General features: G+C 36.0%; 1 protein-coding gene across 1 annotated transcript in view; it reads left to right on the top strand.

Moving 5' to 3' along the window:
* Positions 1-18,230, top strand: part of MYH10 (myosin heavy chain 10) — a 182,921-nt gene that overhangs the window by 62,381 nt on the left and 102,310 nt on the right. Inside the window, 7 exon segments of the mRNA XM_020966465.2 lie at positions 3,774-3,837; positions 8,569-8,667; positions 9,523-9,666; positions 10,459-10,554; positions 12,566-12,684; positions 14,113-14,265; positions 14,990-15,163. Of these exon segments, the coding sequence (XP_020822124.1) occupies positions 3,774-3,837; positions 8,569-8,667; positions 9,523-9,666; positions 10,459-10,554; positions 12,566-12,684; positions 14,113-14,265; positions 14,990-15,163 (849 nt within the window).

Below are 18,230 nucleotides of genomic sequence, written 5' to 3'. Positions count from 1 at the left end.
GATACTTTATTTAGGAAAATGTGAAATACTAAGTGATGTGAGGCAAAGACAGCTTTGTTTTCTGTGAGTTGCCTAAGTATACAGAGCCTTCTAAAGTTCTAAGATGGGAATTTTGGAAAGTGTTGGATACTGATTAACAGACCTCTTACAGACTGTGTAGAATAAATTCCTTAACCTTGTGAAAGCATTTGATTCCACTTATTTGTTAGAGATTGCTAATTTGTGAAGAATCTTTTATTTTAAAGTCTTAAAAGGCATCTGGTTTGCATTAAAGAGTTCATTCTTTAGGTCAACATTGCTGTTATAAAAATAATCATTCACAGTTATTTTAGTTCTGTTGATGGAGAAGTAAGATACATTCCAGATGGTGACATATTTTGTACAATAAATGTTTTGAAAAGACATTTTTAAAATATAGTCTGGCTTTGTTTCAAATGATTGTAGTTCTTTTTAAGAATTAATGGGATGTTTTTGTTCTTCCTCATAGCAGAAAATCTTTTGCTATGGAAGAGTTAACTTCTGTATAACCATCAGACTGTTTAAGGATGACCTTGATAATACCTCTTCTGAATATGAAGTGGAGGTGATGAATAGATTTAAGGGATTAGATCTGGTAGATAAAGTGCCTGAAGAAATATGGACAGAGGTTCACATTATTATACAGGAGGTAGCAAGAAAAAAACATTCCAAAGAAAAAGAAGAGCAAAAAAGCAAAATGGCTCTCTGACAAACCTTTGCAAATAGCTGAGGAAAGAAGGAAAGTGAAAAGTAAAGGAGAAAGGGAAAGATGTGCCCAACTGAATGCAGAATTCCAGAGAATAGCCAGGAGAAATAAGTAGTTTTTCTTAAATGAGCAATGAAAAGAAATAGAAGAAAACTATAGAATGGGAAAGACAAGAGATCTCTTCAAGAAATTAGATATCAAGGGAACATTTCATGCAAAAAATGGGCATGATAAAAGACAAAAATGGTAGGGATTTACCAGAAGCAGAAGAGATTAAGAAGAGGTGGCAAAAACATACAGAAAAACTGTACAAGAAAGATCTTAACATCATCAATAACCACAATGGTGTGGTTACTGATCTAGAGCCAGACATTCTGCAGAATGAAGTGTGCCTAAGGAAGCATGGCTAACAATAAGGCTAGTGGAGGTAACAGAATTCCAGTGGAGCTATTTAAAATTCTAAAAGATGATGTTGTTAAAGTACTGCATTCAATATCTAGCAAATTTGGAAAATACAACAGTGGCCGTTGGATTGGAAAAGATCGGTTGTCTCAGTCCTAAAGGGCAATTACATTTCAGCTTAGTGCATGTTTATGAGCTACACCAGTAAAATAATGTTTATTCACATGGTGATATGTGTAAAAGATCCACTTTACTGAGAGATTCCAGTGATGATAGTGATGTTATTGACCTAATATTTATACTCCTATAAATTGTTTGAATTATATTAATTCACCCTCTCATTTTCTTGCTTGAGCATAAAAGAACACACTTACAAGGTAACTGGCTTAGGTTAGGGCTTTAATGAAGGTTTTTTCCTTTTTATTAGGTATGTTATTTGATTAACATTTATTAACCATCTACTTATGTGACAGACACTGTGCTAAGCACTGGAGAATTATCTTAGTTATTAGTTAATTTTACTTTTCATAAAATTTTCATTAATCCTCTTAGTGAATATTTAATGAGTTCTTACTCTGTATTTCTGTGCACCTGGACTGCATTCATAAGGCTCTCCAATTTACAAGCATTTATTAAGAGCCTACTATGTTCTGCTAGTTACTTAGATTACAAATACAAAGAAACATGAGGACTTACACTCAGATTTTTTTTATGAGGAAATGGGAAAGATAATTCGTACATACATAATTATATGCAGAATAAAGAAAACAAATACATAAGGAATAAATATAAAATAGTTTAAAAGAGAATTTGTGGGGGAAAGAACTAGCAATTGGGGAGATTAGGAAAGACTTCATATAGAGGGTGGCACTTGAACTGCATCTTGAAGGAAAGAAAGGGCTCTGCAAGGTAGTGCTAAGAAAGAAGTACCTTCAGCCAAGAGTGACTCCAGGTACAAAGGCACTGAAACTGGAGATGGGTGTCTCCTCTTTGAGGAACAGAGAAAAGGCCAGTTTGGCTGTGTTCAGAGTATGGGAGGGGGAGTAAAGTCCAGTAATAAGACTGGAAAGTTAGATTGGGGTCAGGTTGCAATGGGCTTTAAAAGCTAAACAAAAGAGATGTTATTTTTCTAGAAGCCATAGAGAACCACTTGAGTTGATTGAGTTCAGGGCATTAGGGAGTTATTGGGATGGTCAGACGTGATCAGATCTGTGTTTAAGGAAAACCATTTTGTTAGCTATATATAGAATGGGAAAGGAGACCAATTAGAGCTGTTGTAATAATTAGGTAAATAGTAATGAAAGCCTAATTTGAAGTTATATCTGTGTGGGTATAGAGAGTGAGTCAATTGTGAGAGGTGGAGATGATAGAACAAGATTTGGCAAATGTTTGGATGTGTGGAATGAGGGAGGAGGAGGAGTTGAGTATAATACTGAAATTATGAACCCAGGGGAATGGAAGGCTGATAATGTCTTCGACAGAAATAGGGAAGTTTGTAAGGGATTGGTTTGAGGGAGGGAAAGATAAAGAGTTTAGTTTTGGTCATCTTGAGTCTCTAGGACATCTAGTTAGAAATGTCCGAAGATATTAATGACATGGGACTGAAAGTCAGGGAGAGAGGTTTTTTATATGTGTATATATGTGTATGTGTGTGTGTGTGTGTGTGTGTGTGTGTGTGTGTGTGTGTGTGTGTGTGTGTGTGTGTGTATTTGTGAGTCATCTACATAGAGTTGTTGGTTAAACCCTTAAGCCTTGATTAGGTTATCAAGAAACTTATGGAGGGAGGAGAAAAGCGGACCCAGAACTTTGGGAAACCTGCACAGTTTGTGGGTATGATAGGGATGATGAGCCAGTAAATGAGAATGAGAAGGAGCCGTGAAATAGGTAGAAATAGAACTGTTTAGACTAATCACTTGGAAGTAAGAAAGCCAGGTCACTAAGGCAGGAATTATCTCTAGAAGCATGTCACTCTATGATATATTGAGGACATACTTCATATCCTGAAATGCATACCTGTGTTCCTTTAATATTATTTTGGGTAAATTTTTGGATAATAACATCTTAGTCATCTCTTTTTATTAGTAGAGAGGTATTCCTGTGTGTGTGTGTGTGTGTTTGCATACATACTGGCACACCTATGTGCAAGTTTATTTTTGAGGTGACATAGTAAAGTTCTAGACTTGGTGTCAGGAAGACATGAGTTTAAATCCCACCCAAGACACTTACTATCTGTTTGACTTTGGCCTATCTGGCCCTCAGTTACCTTATTTATAAAACAAGGATATTGAATTTAATTACTGCTAATTTGATTACCCCTCTAGCTCTTTGATTCTGCACACACATACACACACACACTGTGCGTGTGTGTGTAATGTATATGTATATATGTCCTGAAACATAAAAGGCACGGGGAGGGAGCAAATGTTTTAATTATAGATGCTAGGAAATATCTGATGTTTGGTCCTTCTAGAAAGAGCTAAATTGTAAGGAAAATACTCCTGGAAAAAACAGCTACTTAATTGAAAAGATTCAGTCTTTCCTAAACATTCTAGTTAAAAACATTAATGTTAGGAAAATGAATTACAGGAGGAATTTGCATTAATATTAATACTGCTGACTGTAACTTAGCTCTTTAACTTACTTTCAGGGCAAGTTTATACGGATCAACTTTGATGTCACTGGTTATATCGTTGGAGCCAACATCGAGACATGTATCCTATTTCTACAGTATGGCATATTTCTTAAATAATTGTCTTTTATTTATAATGCTATGAGGTATAAGTAATTATAATGGTTGATTAGAGGGGGGATATTTTTAGAAGTACTTTAAATAGTATGTCAGATATATTTTACCAGTTGGAATACAATGGGTATATATAACATTTTCCCATACAGACCTTTAATTTTTAATTGAACCATCATCCTCTCTGTCAAGATGTCTTTGAAAGAAGCCTTGGTAAAAGATTAAGTTAAAGTTGTTCTAATAGTGTAATTAGTTGTAATAATACTATAAGGCAGTGTGCTGTTATGGATAGAGAGCTGAACAGGAAGTCATGAAGATCTGGTGTGGTCCTTAGCAAGTCACTTTTTATCTCAGTATTCAGCCAGCTTTTTTAGATGGTAAGTTGTAGAGCAAGTTCCTATCTTCATTAGGAGTTTACTTACTAGGAGTTCCATATACCAGTAAAGTCATGGGTCCACCCTTCCTGAAGTCCCCATATTAGCTTACTTTTTCATAGCAATTTAGGGTTTATAAAGTGCTTTTTTTTGGTAACAGCCTGTGAGATAGCTATAAAAACAAGTGTCCCAAAACTTTGAGGCTCACTTTGAGGCTAGAAGGAAAAATAAAACGTATCACCAAGGCTTCACAAAGGTAGACAACTTTAGAAGTTCTGAGAAATCACAGGTATTTAAAAATTGAAACTTGAATTTGAAAAGCTATAATTGATTCTAAAAGATTATATGATAATTTTGTAGTAATGTTTGATGATAATAGTGGAAAGTACTTGTTTAAAAAGCATCAATAAAAGACCAGCACATGGCAGGCAAATCAACATATAGGGGTTCTGAAAACCAGAAGGAAGAATGAATTAAACTCCTAAAATAGGATACAAAGCTTTCTTTATAAATGTTATAATAGGAAGGAAAGTTCATCAGAGAGCAGATAATAAGCAATACACTTCTTAAGCTATAAGAAGGTTGGGGTTTTTTGGGGGGTTTTTTTTGGCTGGGCAGTGGGGTTAAGTGACTTGCCCAGGGTCACACAGCTAGTATGTGTTATGTGTCTGAGGCCGGATTTCAACTCAGGTCCTCCTGAATCCAGGGCCGGTGCTCTATCCACTGCGCCATCTAGCTGCCCCATAAGAAGTTTTTTAAATATTCAATAGAGAAAAAAATTTATGAGAGAAGAAATTAGGAACGAATAAAGATAAGATACTAGACATATCCAATGCAGATTATTTCAAAAATAGAATATTAGAAAAAATACACTCTTATGGAAGTTCTTTTTAGAGAAGAAAATTTAACAGATTTGGAACACATATTTTGAAGTAGCAGAATTCAATGAAGAAACTGGGACAGTAACTTTAGGAAAAGTTATTGTATGTATGTGTTATGTAAAATAAAACCAACAAAATCAAGATTTATATATAGTAATGACAGACTCTAAGAAAAAAAATAGAAAGGGGAGCCCCATTTAAAATAATTACAAAATGTTCCTTAGAAAAGTAAGGAGCAGACCTGGGATTTGATTGACAAGATAATTCCTGGAAGTAACTTGATCTGCCAGTGAAGGTCAGCACCTTCTCTGGAGAGATTCCTAGAGCCATGAGAGGTTAAGTAAACCCCAGGATCTCACAACCAGGAGGGGTAAGAGGCAGTCCTTGCTTTCAATGTAGTTCTCTATCCATTATCTCTAAGGAAATCAAGAATTATGTTTATAATCAGAGGTATCTTCCATGCTGGTGGTTGAACCATATATTACCTAAATTAATCTGTAGATTTACTGCTTATATCAATCAAAGTATGTACTCGGAGGATACTTTACAGAGCTTGTAATAGTACTGACAATTCATCTGGAGAAGCAAAAGTCCTAGACTCTTAAGGGAAACAGTGAAAAAATTGAGAATTAAGTAGGAATTTCATTTCCAGACCTTAGGTCATATTCTAAAGCAATAATCATCAGGCTAGTTGGTACTGGATTCAAAATAGAAAAATAGATTTTTGGAATGAACTAGATAAGGAGGAAACCAGAAACAATTGAATGTAACCCTGAGAATGATGATAGCTTGGGCAAGAATTCTGTATTTGACAAGAGTTGCTGGGCAACCTGGAAAATGTTTTGGACAAAGTTAGGTTTACATTAGTAACTTACACCTACCACATTCCACAATAAACTCAAAGTGCATACATGACCTGAATATCAGAAGTCATACCATAATTGAACAAGATGATTAGGAACTTTGGGGCAATGAGGTAGTACAGTAAGTAAAGCACAGGGCCAGGAATCAGGAAGGCTTGAGTTTAAATCTAGCATCAGAAGCTATCTTTGTGACCCTGGGCAAGCTACTTCCCCTTTTTGTCTCAGTTTCCTCATTGGTAAACATTGGGATAATAATAGCACTCGCCCCATAGGGTTGTGAGGATTCAGTGAGATAAAGCACAGCGCTTGGCATATAACAAGTGCTATATAAATGTTTTTATTATTCCAGTTATTAATTTGGTCAAAATTCTTAATGAAGTTAGGCATAGAGTTAATGTAGGTAATATGTAAAACTATATAATGACATAGTTTTGATTATATATTGTAAAGCTTTTGCATGAGCCAGATCAGTCCATATAGAATATGAAGGAAGCTGTAGATAGGAGGAAGATATTTTTATCAATATAAATGATAGAAAAATCTTTGTCTCTAGTTAAGTGTCTGGTTCTAGATATATAGGGGACTAATACAAATATTTAAGACTAAGCTATTCCCAATAGAGAAGTAGTCAAAGGATATAAACAAACAGTTCTCAAAAGGATGATTGGAAACTGTTAAAGGCCATTTGAAATACTGTTCCAATTTACCAATAGTAACAAATGCAAATTGAAATAGCTGAGACTTCATCTCAGTAAATTGAAAAAGATGTTAAAAATGGAAATAGGAAATACTGGAGGGATTTGGTGGGGAAAGGCAGGCAAATAAACACGCTGTTGGTGGAGCCATGATTTGGTCCCTTCTTTCTGGAAAGTCATTTGCAATTCTTGGTCTAGTGATACTACCATTATATGTGATCAAAAGGTCAAAGGTTGAAAGCATTGTCTTTTCTACATAAATAAGTATTTTATGGCAGCAGTAGCAAAGAACTAAAAACAAAGTGTATGCCTATTATTGAGAGGATGGCCTAAAAAAATTGTGGTACATGAATGTAATGGAACATGATTTTGGTGAGAGAAGTGATGGGAAGACTTAAATGGATTTATGCAGTGAAGTAAGCAGAAGCAAGAAAACTATTCAGGATGACTACAGCTGTGTAAGTGGAAAGAAGAACAGTAAAACAATGGAAAAACCTAATCCTTTGAAATTATAATGGATATGCATAATGCCAGATGAGATGAGAATGCTCTTCCCTCTCCCTTTTTTGCAGACCTGGTATGAATATGCAGCACTTCATATAATGTCAGATTTGGTTATTAGGTTTGTTATTTTACTTGAACTGTTATTTTTCGCCCATCTTTTTAAAAATTTTTTAAAAGGTGGCTCTCTGGTGGTGGGAATGGGGTTGTCATTCGGAAATGTAGGTAATCTAAAGAGGTTAATAAAGTTTTTTTTAAAAATATGTTTCATTTCTGCCATTGTTTCCAGGTTCCTTAAGTTGTCAGTTTGGATCAGGAGTTTCTTAACCTTGGGTCTGTGGATAAATTTCAGGAGGGTCTGTGAACTTGGATGGGAAAAATACTTGCATCTTTATTTCCATATAATTGGTTTTCTTTGTAATTCTATATAATTTTTTTTACTATTAAAAATGTTATTTTGGGGGTACAGCTAGGTGGTGCAGTGGATAGAGCATCGGCCCTGAAATCAGGAGGACCTGAGTTCAAATGCGGCCTCAGACCAAACACTTGACACTTACTACTAGCTGTGTGACCCTGGGCAAGTCACTTAACCCCAATTGCCTAATTAAAAAAAAAAAGACCCAATAAAAGATGTTATTTTGGGAAGGGGTCTAGGCTTCACCAGGCTCTCAAGGGCATTCATGAGGCAGAAAAGGTTAAGAACCCCTGAATACATCATTTAATACTGAATGGAACTATTCCTTGAACCTGTCTATAATGAATTTTCCCAGATGAATCTTTTCTAATAATAGGAAAGGGTGGGGGTGAATTGGGGGTTGGGGGAGGGATAGTCTGGAAAGAGACCTTAAGAATGTCCAGTTTTACAAATAGGGAAGGATTTCTTATCCACATGGCAGATGTTGAACTGTTGCGCAGGTTTTGTTTCCACTGCCTGACCACATCATCAGCATCAGCCAAATCACATCAGCCTGCTTTCTTCTGCATTAGTTTATAACAGACCCGATGTCTTTGAAATAGATAACAAAGAAGAAAACAGCTCCTTCCCCTCCAGAAAGACCACTGTTGTTGGGAAGGCTAGCATTCTTTTTTTTTTTTTTTTTGCTAACTCTAAGACAGCAACAGAAGTGGTAGCCTTCACTTGAGAAGGCTCGGCTTACCTTTGGATTCAGTCTAATGACTGAATGTAGGAAGCAGACTGAAATGGAGCTTGTTATATTGTCTTTTTGAATCGCACTTGAGTTAAAAGTATTTTTATTGGGTTGTTCCATTATAGCTACAGTAGCATGTGAGTGGGGAAAAGTAAGCTTTCGCTGTTAAGGGGTAGTGACACTGGTAATAGACTTACTACTTTTCAACATATTTAATCCTAAACTGCTCTAACTCAGATCTTTTGGAAAAATCTCGAGCAGTTCGTCAAGCTAAAGATGAACGTACATTTCACATATTTTACCAACTGCTGTCTGGAGCAGGAGAACATCTAAAGTGTAAGTTACCAGTGCATTGAATAAAACAGCAAAAAGTTCCAAATTTTTTCTTAATATAGATCTTAGTCTTTTCTCTTTAAAGAGGTTAAGACTTAGGATATGCTACAATTGTACCTTTTAAAAATAAAACCAAAAAACAGTATGGTTCCAGGTAATAATAGGTGTCTGTTCTATATGCTGTTTTCTATTGCTAATCCAAAAGTAAGGCTTGTTTTTTAAATAATTGTTTAGGCCAAAGCATGTGTTGGGTTTTTGGAATATAGGAAGACTTTCTCAGGTTGAAATTTAAGTGTTTCCAGCTTTCAGTTGCATAAACTAAATTAAAAATCTGTATAAAGGTTGGGAGATATTTTAATTGGCATTCTTTTATTTATGAGCAAGTATAGAATTTAGATTTTTTTAAAAGCCTGTGTTTTTGCTAAATTTTGTGTGATGTGATTTAAAAAGTGAATATAAAGACAACAAGCAATGCTAGTGAAAGGGACAGATGGATTTCCAGTCAGGTAATATTTATGGTGTTACTTCCATTTTAGATAGATTATTATGGATGCCTAAAACAGATACTGGAACACAGTCATTTATATGGAGGTCAGTCATGGGTGACTGAGAAAGTGATGTAATTAATGGAAATAGGAAAATGAGATATGAGGTAAAGATTCGTGTTTTGAGTCTTCCTGCTGTCTATGAAGTTCTAATCCTAAAAGAGATATCTAAGTAACCTAAAATTGTGAAAGTGCAGTTGCGGCAATGATAATCTGTTATGCCGTAGTTATAGTTCATTTCAAGTACTGAAATAAATAATTGTCCATTCATGAGTAATTGCTAAAAAATTGTTTTATTTTGTTTTTCCCTCAGCTGACTTGCTTCTTGAAGGATTTAATAACTATAGATTTTTATCCAATGGCTATATCCCTATTCCTGGACAGCAAGACAAAGATAACTTTCAAGAGACAATGGAAGCGATGCACATAATGGGCTTCTCTCATGATGAAATCTTGTGTATGTGTGGGATCTGTAAGATCCAATGTGCACTTCAGTAGAACTTTTAAACATTGGTCAATCAAACCTTCACAAAGCTACCAAAATAATCTTCCCAAAGCACAGGTCTGACCATGTCACTTTCCGCCTTAAAAACCTTCAGTGTCTCCCTGTTGCTTATAGGATAAAATAGAAACCACATTAGCCTGGAATTTAAGCCCTCCACACTCTGTTTGCACCCTCCCTTTCCAGTTTAAATTCAAGCTACTCCCCTTCATAAGTCTGTCCCACCTCCCCATAAAAATCCAAACTGGAGTGCAAAATGTTCCCTGAACTTGCCATCTTCTCTGTGTGCAGGGGCTATGTGATCTTTCTGAGCTGAAAGTGCTCTCCCCTCCTCATGTTTTCCTTAAATACTTTTTTAAAAAGTTCTCTTAGAAACTTAAAGGAGTTCTCCTTTGCCTCAATCAACCACTTGATATCCATTAATCTGAGTATAGCATGTAATCCTCCCTCATAGCTTGTAAGTTCTTGTAAACAGGAGCTACAATTTTTCATACTTGTTATCTCAAGTGCATTATATTTATAGTTGGTAAATTCTTAAATTTTTTTTCATAGTATTGACTCCAGTGATATAATTAGCAAAAAATCTTATGCCTTTTTTTTAAAAAGCTTTGGGTTTGCTAACCCGTAACAAGAATTAAAAGCTTACGAAAGAACATTGAGAGATTTTGGACCTAATTTGAATGTATCACTAGCTCAGTTTGATTAAAACAAAATTATTAATATGTTTTGCATTTCCCTCTAACATAGCAATGCTCAAAGTAGTGTCTTCAGTGCTACAATTTGGAAACATCTCCTTTAAAAAAGAGAGGAATACTGATCAAGCTTCGATGCCAGAAAACACAGGTAACCTAATGAAATCGTTTTAATTTTGATTATAAAACATGATAGTAAATATGGGGTAGAGGAGGGAGAAATATGTATAGTTCTTTGTTATATAGCTAAAATGTTCTTCATGAAGAGTTTTTTTCAAAATATCTTCTGTAGATAGTCATCACAGTTTTTCAGTATAGAAATGCTAAAATTAATTACAAACAACTTAGAAAAATTATTTTTGTTTAGTAGGAAGCTAGATGGTACAGTGGATAGAATCCTGGAACTGGAGTCTGCAAGACTAAGTTCAAATGTGGCCTCAGACACTTACTAGCTATATGATGATCCTAGACAAGTCACTTAACCTCCTTCTACCTCAATTTCCTTATCTGTAAAATGGGAATAATAATAACTACAGTGTCGTTATGAGGTTCAAATAAGAGCATATCATAAAATGTTTTACCATTATAAAACCTTCAAGTACAATATAAATGCTAGGTAGTGGTAGACTTAGTAATACTACCTCTACTTCTTGTGACTTTTATGGTGTCTTTTAAATAAGGATAAAGATTGGACTTGTGATTTCATTAGTTTATGAAAGTCCTGGGTGGAGAAACTCCCTTTATCAAGGAGGTTGGCGCCTCTTTAGACTTATGTTCTGAGAAAGTTGCCCAGATCACTAAGAGGTCAAGTGATCAGTCTAGAAACTGGAGCTCTCTATCCATTGTCACATTGCCTCTTAAAAAGCAGTTCCATCCATGTTCTCTGCCTTAAAACCCTGCTCTATATTTGTGGCCCTGGAGTTCATAGCTTACAAATAATGTGTTTTATGAATCTGTTTTTAAGAGACTTGTCATTTCCCTTGATGCTTCATGTGGTTCTTACTCCAGTCTTCTGGATTGTCAGTTCCAGAGCTCCTAGTTTCTAAACTATTAAATATGTGATTATTTGAGGGTTTCTCAGGATTAAAAGGAATATGCTGGCCTAGATTGTTTTGTTTTCTTTCGTATCACATCTCTTCATATTCATGCACAATAGAGCTCAAGTTTTGCTCAAGATATGCTGCTTACTTGTTGTATAAATGTGAACTTTGGCTTTCTCGTCTGGAAGAGAGTGCTGAATGTGATTGCTGAGGCCGCTGTTAGCTTTAATCTAAATCATTTGTTGCAGTGGTACTTGGAGCCTTTCAGTGACTCACAAGCAGATACTTTTTGTGCCTGTTGTATTTTCTTGCCTTCCGCTGTATCCTCAGTACCTACAGAGGAGAGTAAAACAAAAGTGTGCTTTCTTTTTTTATTTATTATTTATAGTGTACTTTCATACTTTATATGGTACGTGTGCTTTTTCTTATTTTTTATGTGTGTGTGTGTGTGTGTATTTCTCATCGATGCTCAGCTTTTGTGCTTAGTTCCTTAGTCCATAGCACTTTTGTTTTGAGGACTCCTAGGGAGTGTTTCATTTCTAGAGGCAAATTATAACTATTGTAGCTTACATTTACGTAGTGCTTACTATGTGCCTGGCACTGTGCTCAGGACTTTACAGTTATCTCATTTTATTCTCACAGCAGCCCGGGGGGGTGGGTGCTATGATTATCCTCATTTTACAGGTGGGGAAACTGGGGCAAACTGAGGTTAAATGACTTACCAAGGTTTACATAGATAGTAAGTGTCTGCGGCCAGTGGCTCTAGGTGCTCGGCATCAGTTTTTTGCATTTATGACTGCCGTATCCTGTTCTTGACTCATTTACCCTCCCAAGTATTAAGACTCCCAGCACACATCTTGTTGTCTAATCATACCTGCCTCATTTTGTGTGTGTGAAAATTAATATGTCTTAAGTGGAGGCCTTTGCCTTTGTCCCTAATAAATGCCATCTATTATGCTTGGTCTGCCAGGAGTGAGAGGTTGTCACTTTGCGGTTGTTTCAGTGTAATTTATTAAGTGTTTGTGTTTAGTTTTAGTCACTATTGTATTGTAAAGAAGAATTGTTGCTTGATAAGTCAGAGTCCACAGTATTTTTAAGGGTTAAAAATTGCTAAAATTTCAGTTGCACAGAAACTCTGTCATCTGCTGGGGATGAACGTAATGGAATTTACTCGTGCCATCCTTACTCCTCGGATCAAGGTTGGCAGAGATTATGTCCAGAAAGCCCAAACTAAGGAACAAGTAAGTTTAGTCATACTTCCTTCCATATTTTCTTTAAGTGATCTACTTCTTGACATGTAACATTGAAAGAATACAAATTTCGATCATCTCGATACTCTTAGGGTTTTGATCCTCTCTCTCTGTTCTTTCTACTCTGTTCTACTCATTTTTTTTAACTTTTCAAAGTCAAGAAAGAATGAGACCTAGGAAATTTTTTTTTCCCTTGTTTGTATTTGGTTTTTTTGTTTTGATGATTCCATCAGAATAAAAAGTCTTAGTATCTGAGACACTGAGAGATTGATTTGCCCAAATTAACGTAGCTAGTAGTATGTCATAGGCAGGATTCAAACATAGATCTTCCTGACTCTTAAGGACAGATCTCTATGTATTATGTCACATTGCTTCTTCATGTTACTACTTGTATTCATTTGTGAAAATTCACCTGTTTTTCAGGAATGTTTCACACTCCTTTTTTAAAAATTTCACCTTAATCAAGTGATAATGATACTTTATATTCACAACAGCCTTGTCAGTTAGGCAGGAAAGTAATTTCCCCCGTTTTTTAAATGGAGAAGTTGACTCTGAGGAATAGGTTGCTCAGTGTCACAGAGCTCATAAATGCCAAAGCCAGTCCTTAAGTCTTTTGACCCCCTGCATCCAGTGTTCTTTATAGTAATTGTACAAAAGTCTACTCCCTGTTATCCTGTGCACAGTTTTCTCACATTATGACATGAATTTTCACATTGGAAACTTATCCTGCAAGCATATAAATCCTGTTCGTGGTGTGATGACATCCCAGCAAGAGTAGAGTGTGTTATCCTTGCCCAGAGTAGTTGGTGCAACCACTAGGAAGAGAACCCTCCTGAGGGAGAGCCAGCCAGTTGTCTGTCTGTCTGTCTATCATGGTTCTTGGTAATAAAAGCTACAAGGGATCTCTGGGGGGATGACTCTTGAATGTTCCTACTGAGAGGACGTATTTATACCCAACAAAAGCATCCATTCCTGCAAAGCTTCCTTATTTAGTGGGACATAGTCATGTCCTCAAACCAGTTGTCAGTTATTTGTGTTAATTTTCTACATCAGTATACAAATTCAAGAGACACCTTTAATCATGGATTTATAAGTGCAGCGTGAAGGGACATAAGAAATCACCTAACCCAGCTACCTTATTTTATGGAAGAGGAAACATAAGGCCCAGAAAGGTTACAAAATTTGCCCAAGGTCAGAGTTGGGATTTGAACACAGGTCCTTTCACTCCAGATTCAGCACTTTTTTCATCAAATTGTGCTACCTCTTCTACCAACCTTAACTTCATTTCTTTCTGTGACGAAGCTATTTAATGGGTAGATTGGTCAAGGATTTAAAAAAAAATTAATCTTTTTAATTTTTAGGTTACTTACTACTACTCGATTGAAATTTCTCAAATGCTTGATGCATTTTGATTTTCAGGCTGATTTTGCTGTAGAAGCACTGGCAAAAGCTACCTATGAACGTCTTTTTCGCTGGCTTGTTCATCGAATTAATAAAGCCCTGGATAGGACCAAACGACAAGGAGCATCTTTCATTGGGATTCTGGATATAGCCGGGTTTGAAATTTTTGAGGTATTTTGAAATATTAATTTAAAATATTTTTTATTGATACCTTTTGTTTAGTAACCAGTCAGTACTTCATTTCATGCTAACATTGAACTTGAACTATTAGGGTACCAATGTCAGACCTGTCCCCAACATGTTGGATCTCATGTATTACCCACAAGTATTTCACTTCCTCAATCAAAAACTTTTACATTCTTCTGTCTGACTACAACTATCATTCTGTCACTCTCTATACCTCAGTGTAATGGTGAAGAAGGAGTTGTTATGTCATATGGGGAGCAGAGAGACCATTTTGGCTTTTGCAGAGGAGACTAGAAATATAGGTTGGGGTCAAGTTGTGAAGGGATTTAAAAGTTAAAGAGAGAAATTGATGTTTTATCCTAAGAGCAATAAGAAGCTATTAGAATTCATTGAGTAGGAGAGTCAGATTTGCATTTGAAGTAAATGTTTTAATAGAAATGTATAGAATGGAATGGAGAGAGATGGAATAGATGACCTCTTCAGTTCCTTTTGACTCTTACTCTAAGATTTCATAATCTCTTTTATCCAGTCTTGTTAGAAATTCTTCCCTTTTCCATAATTGTGAAAATCATAACCTTGTATTCTCTTTCACTTTTTTGTGATTTAACATTGGTCTTAGTTACTTGATTTCTCCTGTTGTCTGCATACTTGTTTTTATTTTTGGAAAATAACGTTTTAGAACCTCGTTCTTTCTTCAACACTTTTACAGTTGAATTCCTTCGAGCAACTCTGCATCAACTATACCAATGAGAAACTACAGCAGTTGTTCAATCATACCATGTTTGTCCTTGAGCAAGAAGAATACCAACGGGAAGGCATTGAGTGGAATTTTATTGATTTTGGACTAGATCTGCAGCCCTGCATTGATTTAATAGAACGACCAGTAAGAATGCTCATTTTTTTCTTGGTTTTACATATTCATTTACAATCAGGTGGCAGTTACGGAAGCAATATGGGGTAGTGGAGAGGGCACAAGAAATGGCATTCCAGACTTTGGTCAAATTTACAGAGTTAATGGCAGCAGCCAATTAAATTGGCAAGCAGCTTCTCATGATCTTCTCCTATTCTTATTCCATTGCCAGAAATATCTAGAAATTCAATTGGTTTAAATTTCATAATGGTAGTAGTATTCAGTATTTCATAGTGAAGGTTTCTTTTGCCATATTCAGTTTCTTAGGCATGCCACAATGAGTCCTATCTACGTAATTATTGTGTATTTATTACTTCAGGTTGTGGGCAAAATTTCTTCTGTTGGACCTGTGATTTTATTATTATATATCACTTAGGACAAGAAACTGCTTGTACCTATTCATATCAGCATTTGTGCAGCAACTTATGTTCTTAGGGAATTGTCTGTGGCAGTGAGATATTAACTTATTTGCCCAGGTGTCACCCAGAAAGGATGGGTTAGAGGTGGGACTTTCTACCCACAATCCCAGTCTGCCTCTCTGGGTGATTGTCAGAAAATACTCAAATTCTCACATGTTCACAAAATATACATAATCGAATTTATGATATTATTCTTAGCTCCAAATTAACCCGTCTCTCTGTATGTATTTGAAATGCTATGAAAGAAAAGGAATGATATCCACTTGCCCTTTTTCCCCCTTCTTAAGTCTGTTGGTTCTATTACTTCAAGCATAATAATTATACCCAAACCATGGGAGATGGAGAACTGTCCAATTAAAGGTGTCTAGGAAGGAGATTTCATAACCTCCAATGGCTATTCAGTGTTTCAAAACCATCAATTTCTGTGGCAAGTATTAACCTAAGTTCCTCTTTGCCACTGTTACATAATTAAATGTTTTCTAGTCATATAGCTCTAAATTCAGGGACATGACTAATTCTAGGAACCCCTCCTCTGATACTGACTACTTATGTGGCCTTAGTTTCCCCCTATAGCATAATTTCCTCATCTGTGAAATTATTAGGTCCCATTCAATTCTAGATTTATGACACTATGAATCTTTCTGTGTTGGAGGAAATATTTACAATTCTCTAAATGTCCTATTTACTTGTAAGTTTGGATAATAATAGAGTCAGAGCTTTTAAAAAAATAAAGATACCTTTGTGAAGAAAAAATAACTTGGTGTATATTTAAGGTCTATGTCCTGGTCAAATAGCCCTGACCCAAGGATGGGGATGGAGGTGAAGCAAGTGGTCACTTGCTTCTTCTCCCTTGCCTCCTGCCAGTGGTGAATAGTCACTTCTGATTTAACCTTCTTGTTTGATGTGAAACAGACAAATATGCAATTCTTGAAGAGCTTCTCCTGCTATCTGTGGTTGCTGTTTCAAAGCAGAAAAATATTGGTGTCTGGGAATATGGGGTATCAGAGGAGGTACACTTAATAAAATACAGTATAGTAACACCACTTTATCTGAGGTTAATCTTTTAATAACCTTAGCCCTTTTTAAGTTGTTGAAAAGTCATTGTAGTAAAGTACCACACTTTACACTTGAACCCTTAACTCCGAAGTATGACTTTTATGTAATGAATAATTCTTAACAACTTTAGTTTGTTGATTTCACAACTCCTAGCAAATTATAACAGATTCTTAACCTTTTTGTGTGATAGATTACTTTGTTAGTCTGGTGTGTTAGACCTCTTCTCAGAATGTTTTTAAATAATTGAAGGAAATGCTGGGAACAAATTTATCGGTGCTTATTTCTGTTCAAGAAGTAGCTGTTCTCTGTTTGGGATATTGTGATATACATTGGTGATCTTTCTCAGCATCTGCATCTTGTTTTGTTTGGCAATAATTAGCTTAGATTTTATGTATTTACTAATTTGGCCATAAAAAACACAGTGGGGTGGCAGTGGGGAAAGCCCACCTTTCACTATTGGTGTAGAGACCACAAGATAATGTCCTGGAGTAGCATAATGAAATTAGGAAGCCCTGGATTCAAGTCCCACCTATGTGGACTACCGTGAAGCTGATGTGACAGGTCACTTAAATTCTCAGTGTCCCAAGCAATCCTAAGACTGTGGTAGAATAGTGGCTGATCACTGTTGATGGAACCAGGAGTCCCATATACCAATGAAGTCACATGTCAAGGCCAAAATAAAAGGATAGGTGGCTACAAGTACAGCCTGAAGTCACAGGCCCTTGTGGACGGACAAATAGCTACTCCAACAAGTGATATGAAATAATTAATTGATAGTCCCTGGTGGACACACCTTCCTCTAGTGAGTTTATAATAGAAGTAAGCTACAAAGGGAAACTTGGATCACTCAGCTTTGAGTCTTAGCTCAGAATGACTCTCCTCCCAGTTCAGTTCAATAAGCCTTCTTTATACAATAATCCAGAGTTGAGAATACCAGGCCTGGAGTGACTGCACTGTTAGTGTGACTCAAATAACTGTGTAATCTTTCTCTACTGTCTTTATTAAATAACTTAGCATAGTACTTTTCCCCCCAACCAGAACCCAGTAAGTGGTTTGAAGTAACATCACTTTGAAGTCAGCAATAGAAAACCTCAAAAGTAGACAGAACTGTATTATTTCACTATACCTTAAATGTTTTATAAAAAGTGTTAAACTATTTGCAGTACTTTCATTTAGCATTTAATTGGTGAGGGTAGTTGGCATAAATCTTTCAAAAGAGACTGTCTTTACCCAACATGCTGGAAACTTTCATCATTTTATTTTAGCATTCTAAGGGAAACTGTAATAGTCTGTCCACCTGTTCTTTCCTTTTCAAAACATGACCAGGCCACTTCAGTTTTCTAGCCATAAGCAACGTCTAATAAATATGAATGCAGTAGAACATAGATTTATTCAGCAACTATTAAGGTCAGGGCACTCTGTGAGGCAAAGGTGGAGATACAGAGTTTAGGTAAACTGTGTCTTTGTTTTAGGGAAATTAGTCTAGCAAAGAGCTAAGTCTGTAGCCCAATGTAATAATATACAATATCGTAAGGTAATGGGCTACTAGGTTGTACAGTGGATAG

Source organism: Phascolarctos cinereus, unplaced genomic scaffold (genome assembly GCF_003287225.1).
Source record: "Phascolarctos cinereus isolate Bilbo 61053 unplaced genomic scaffold, phaCin_HiC Scaffold_5;HRSCAF=322, whole genome shotgun sequence".
Lineage (NCBI taxonomy): Eukaryota > Metazoa > Chordata > Mammalia > Diprotodontia > Phascolarctidae > Phascolarctos > Phascolarctos cinereus.
This window is presented reverse-complemented; position numbering and strand designations above follow the sequence as displayed.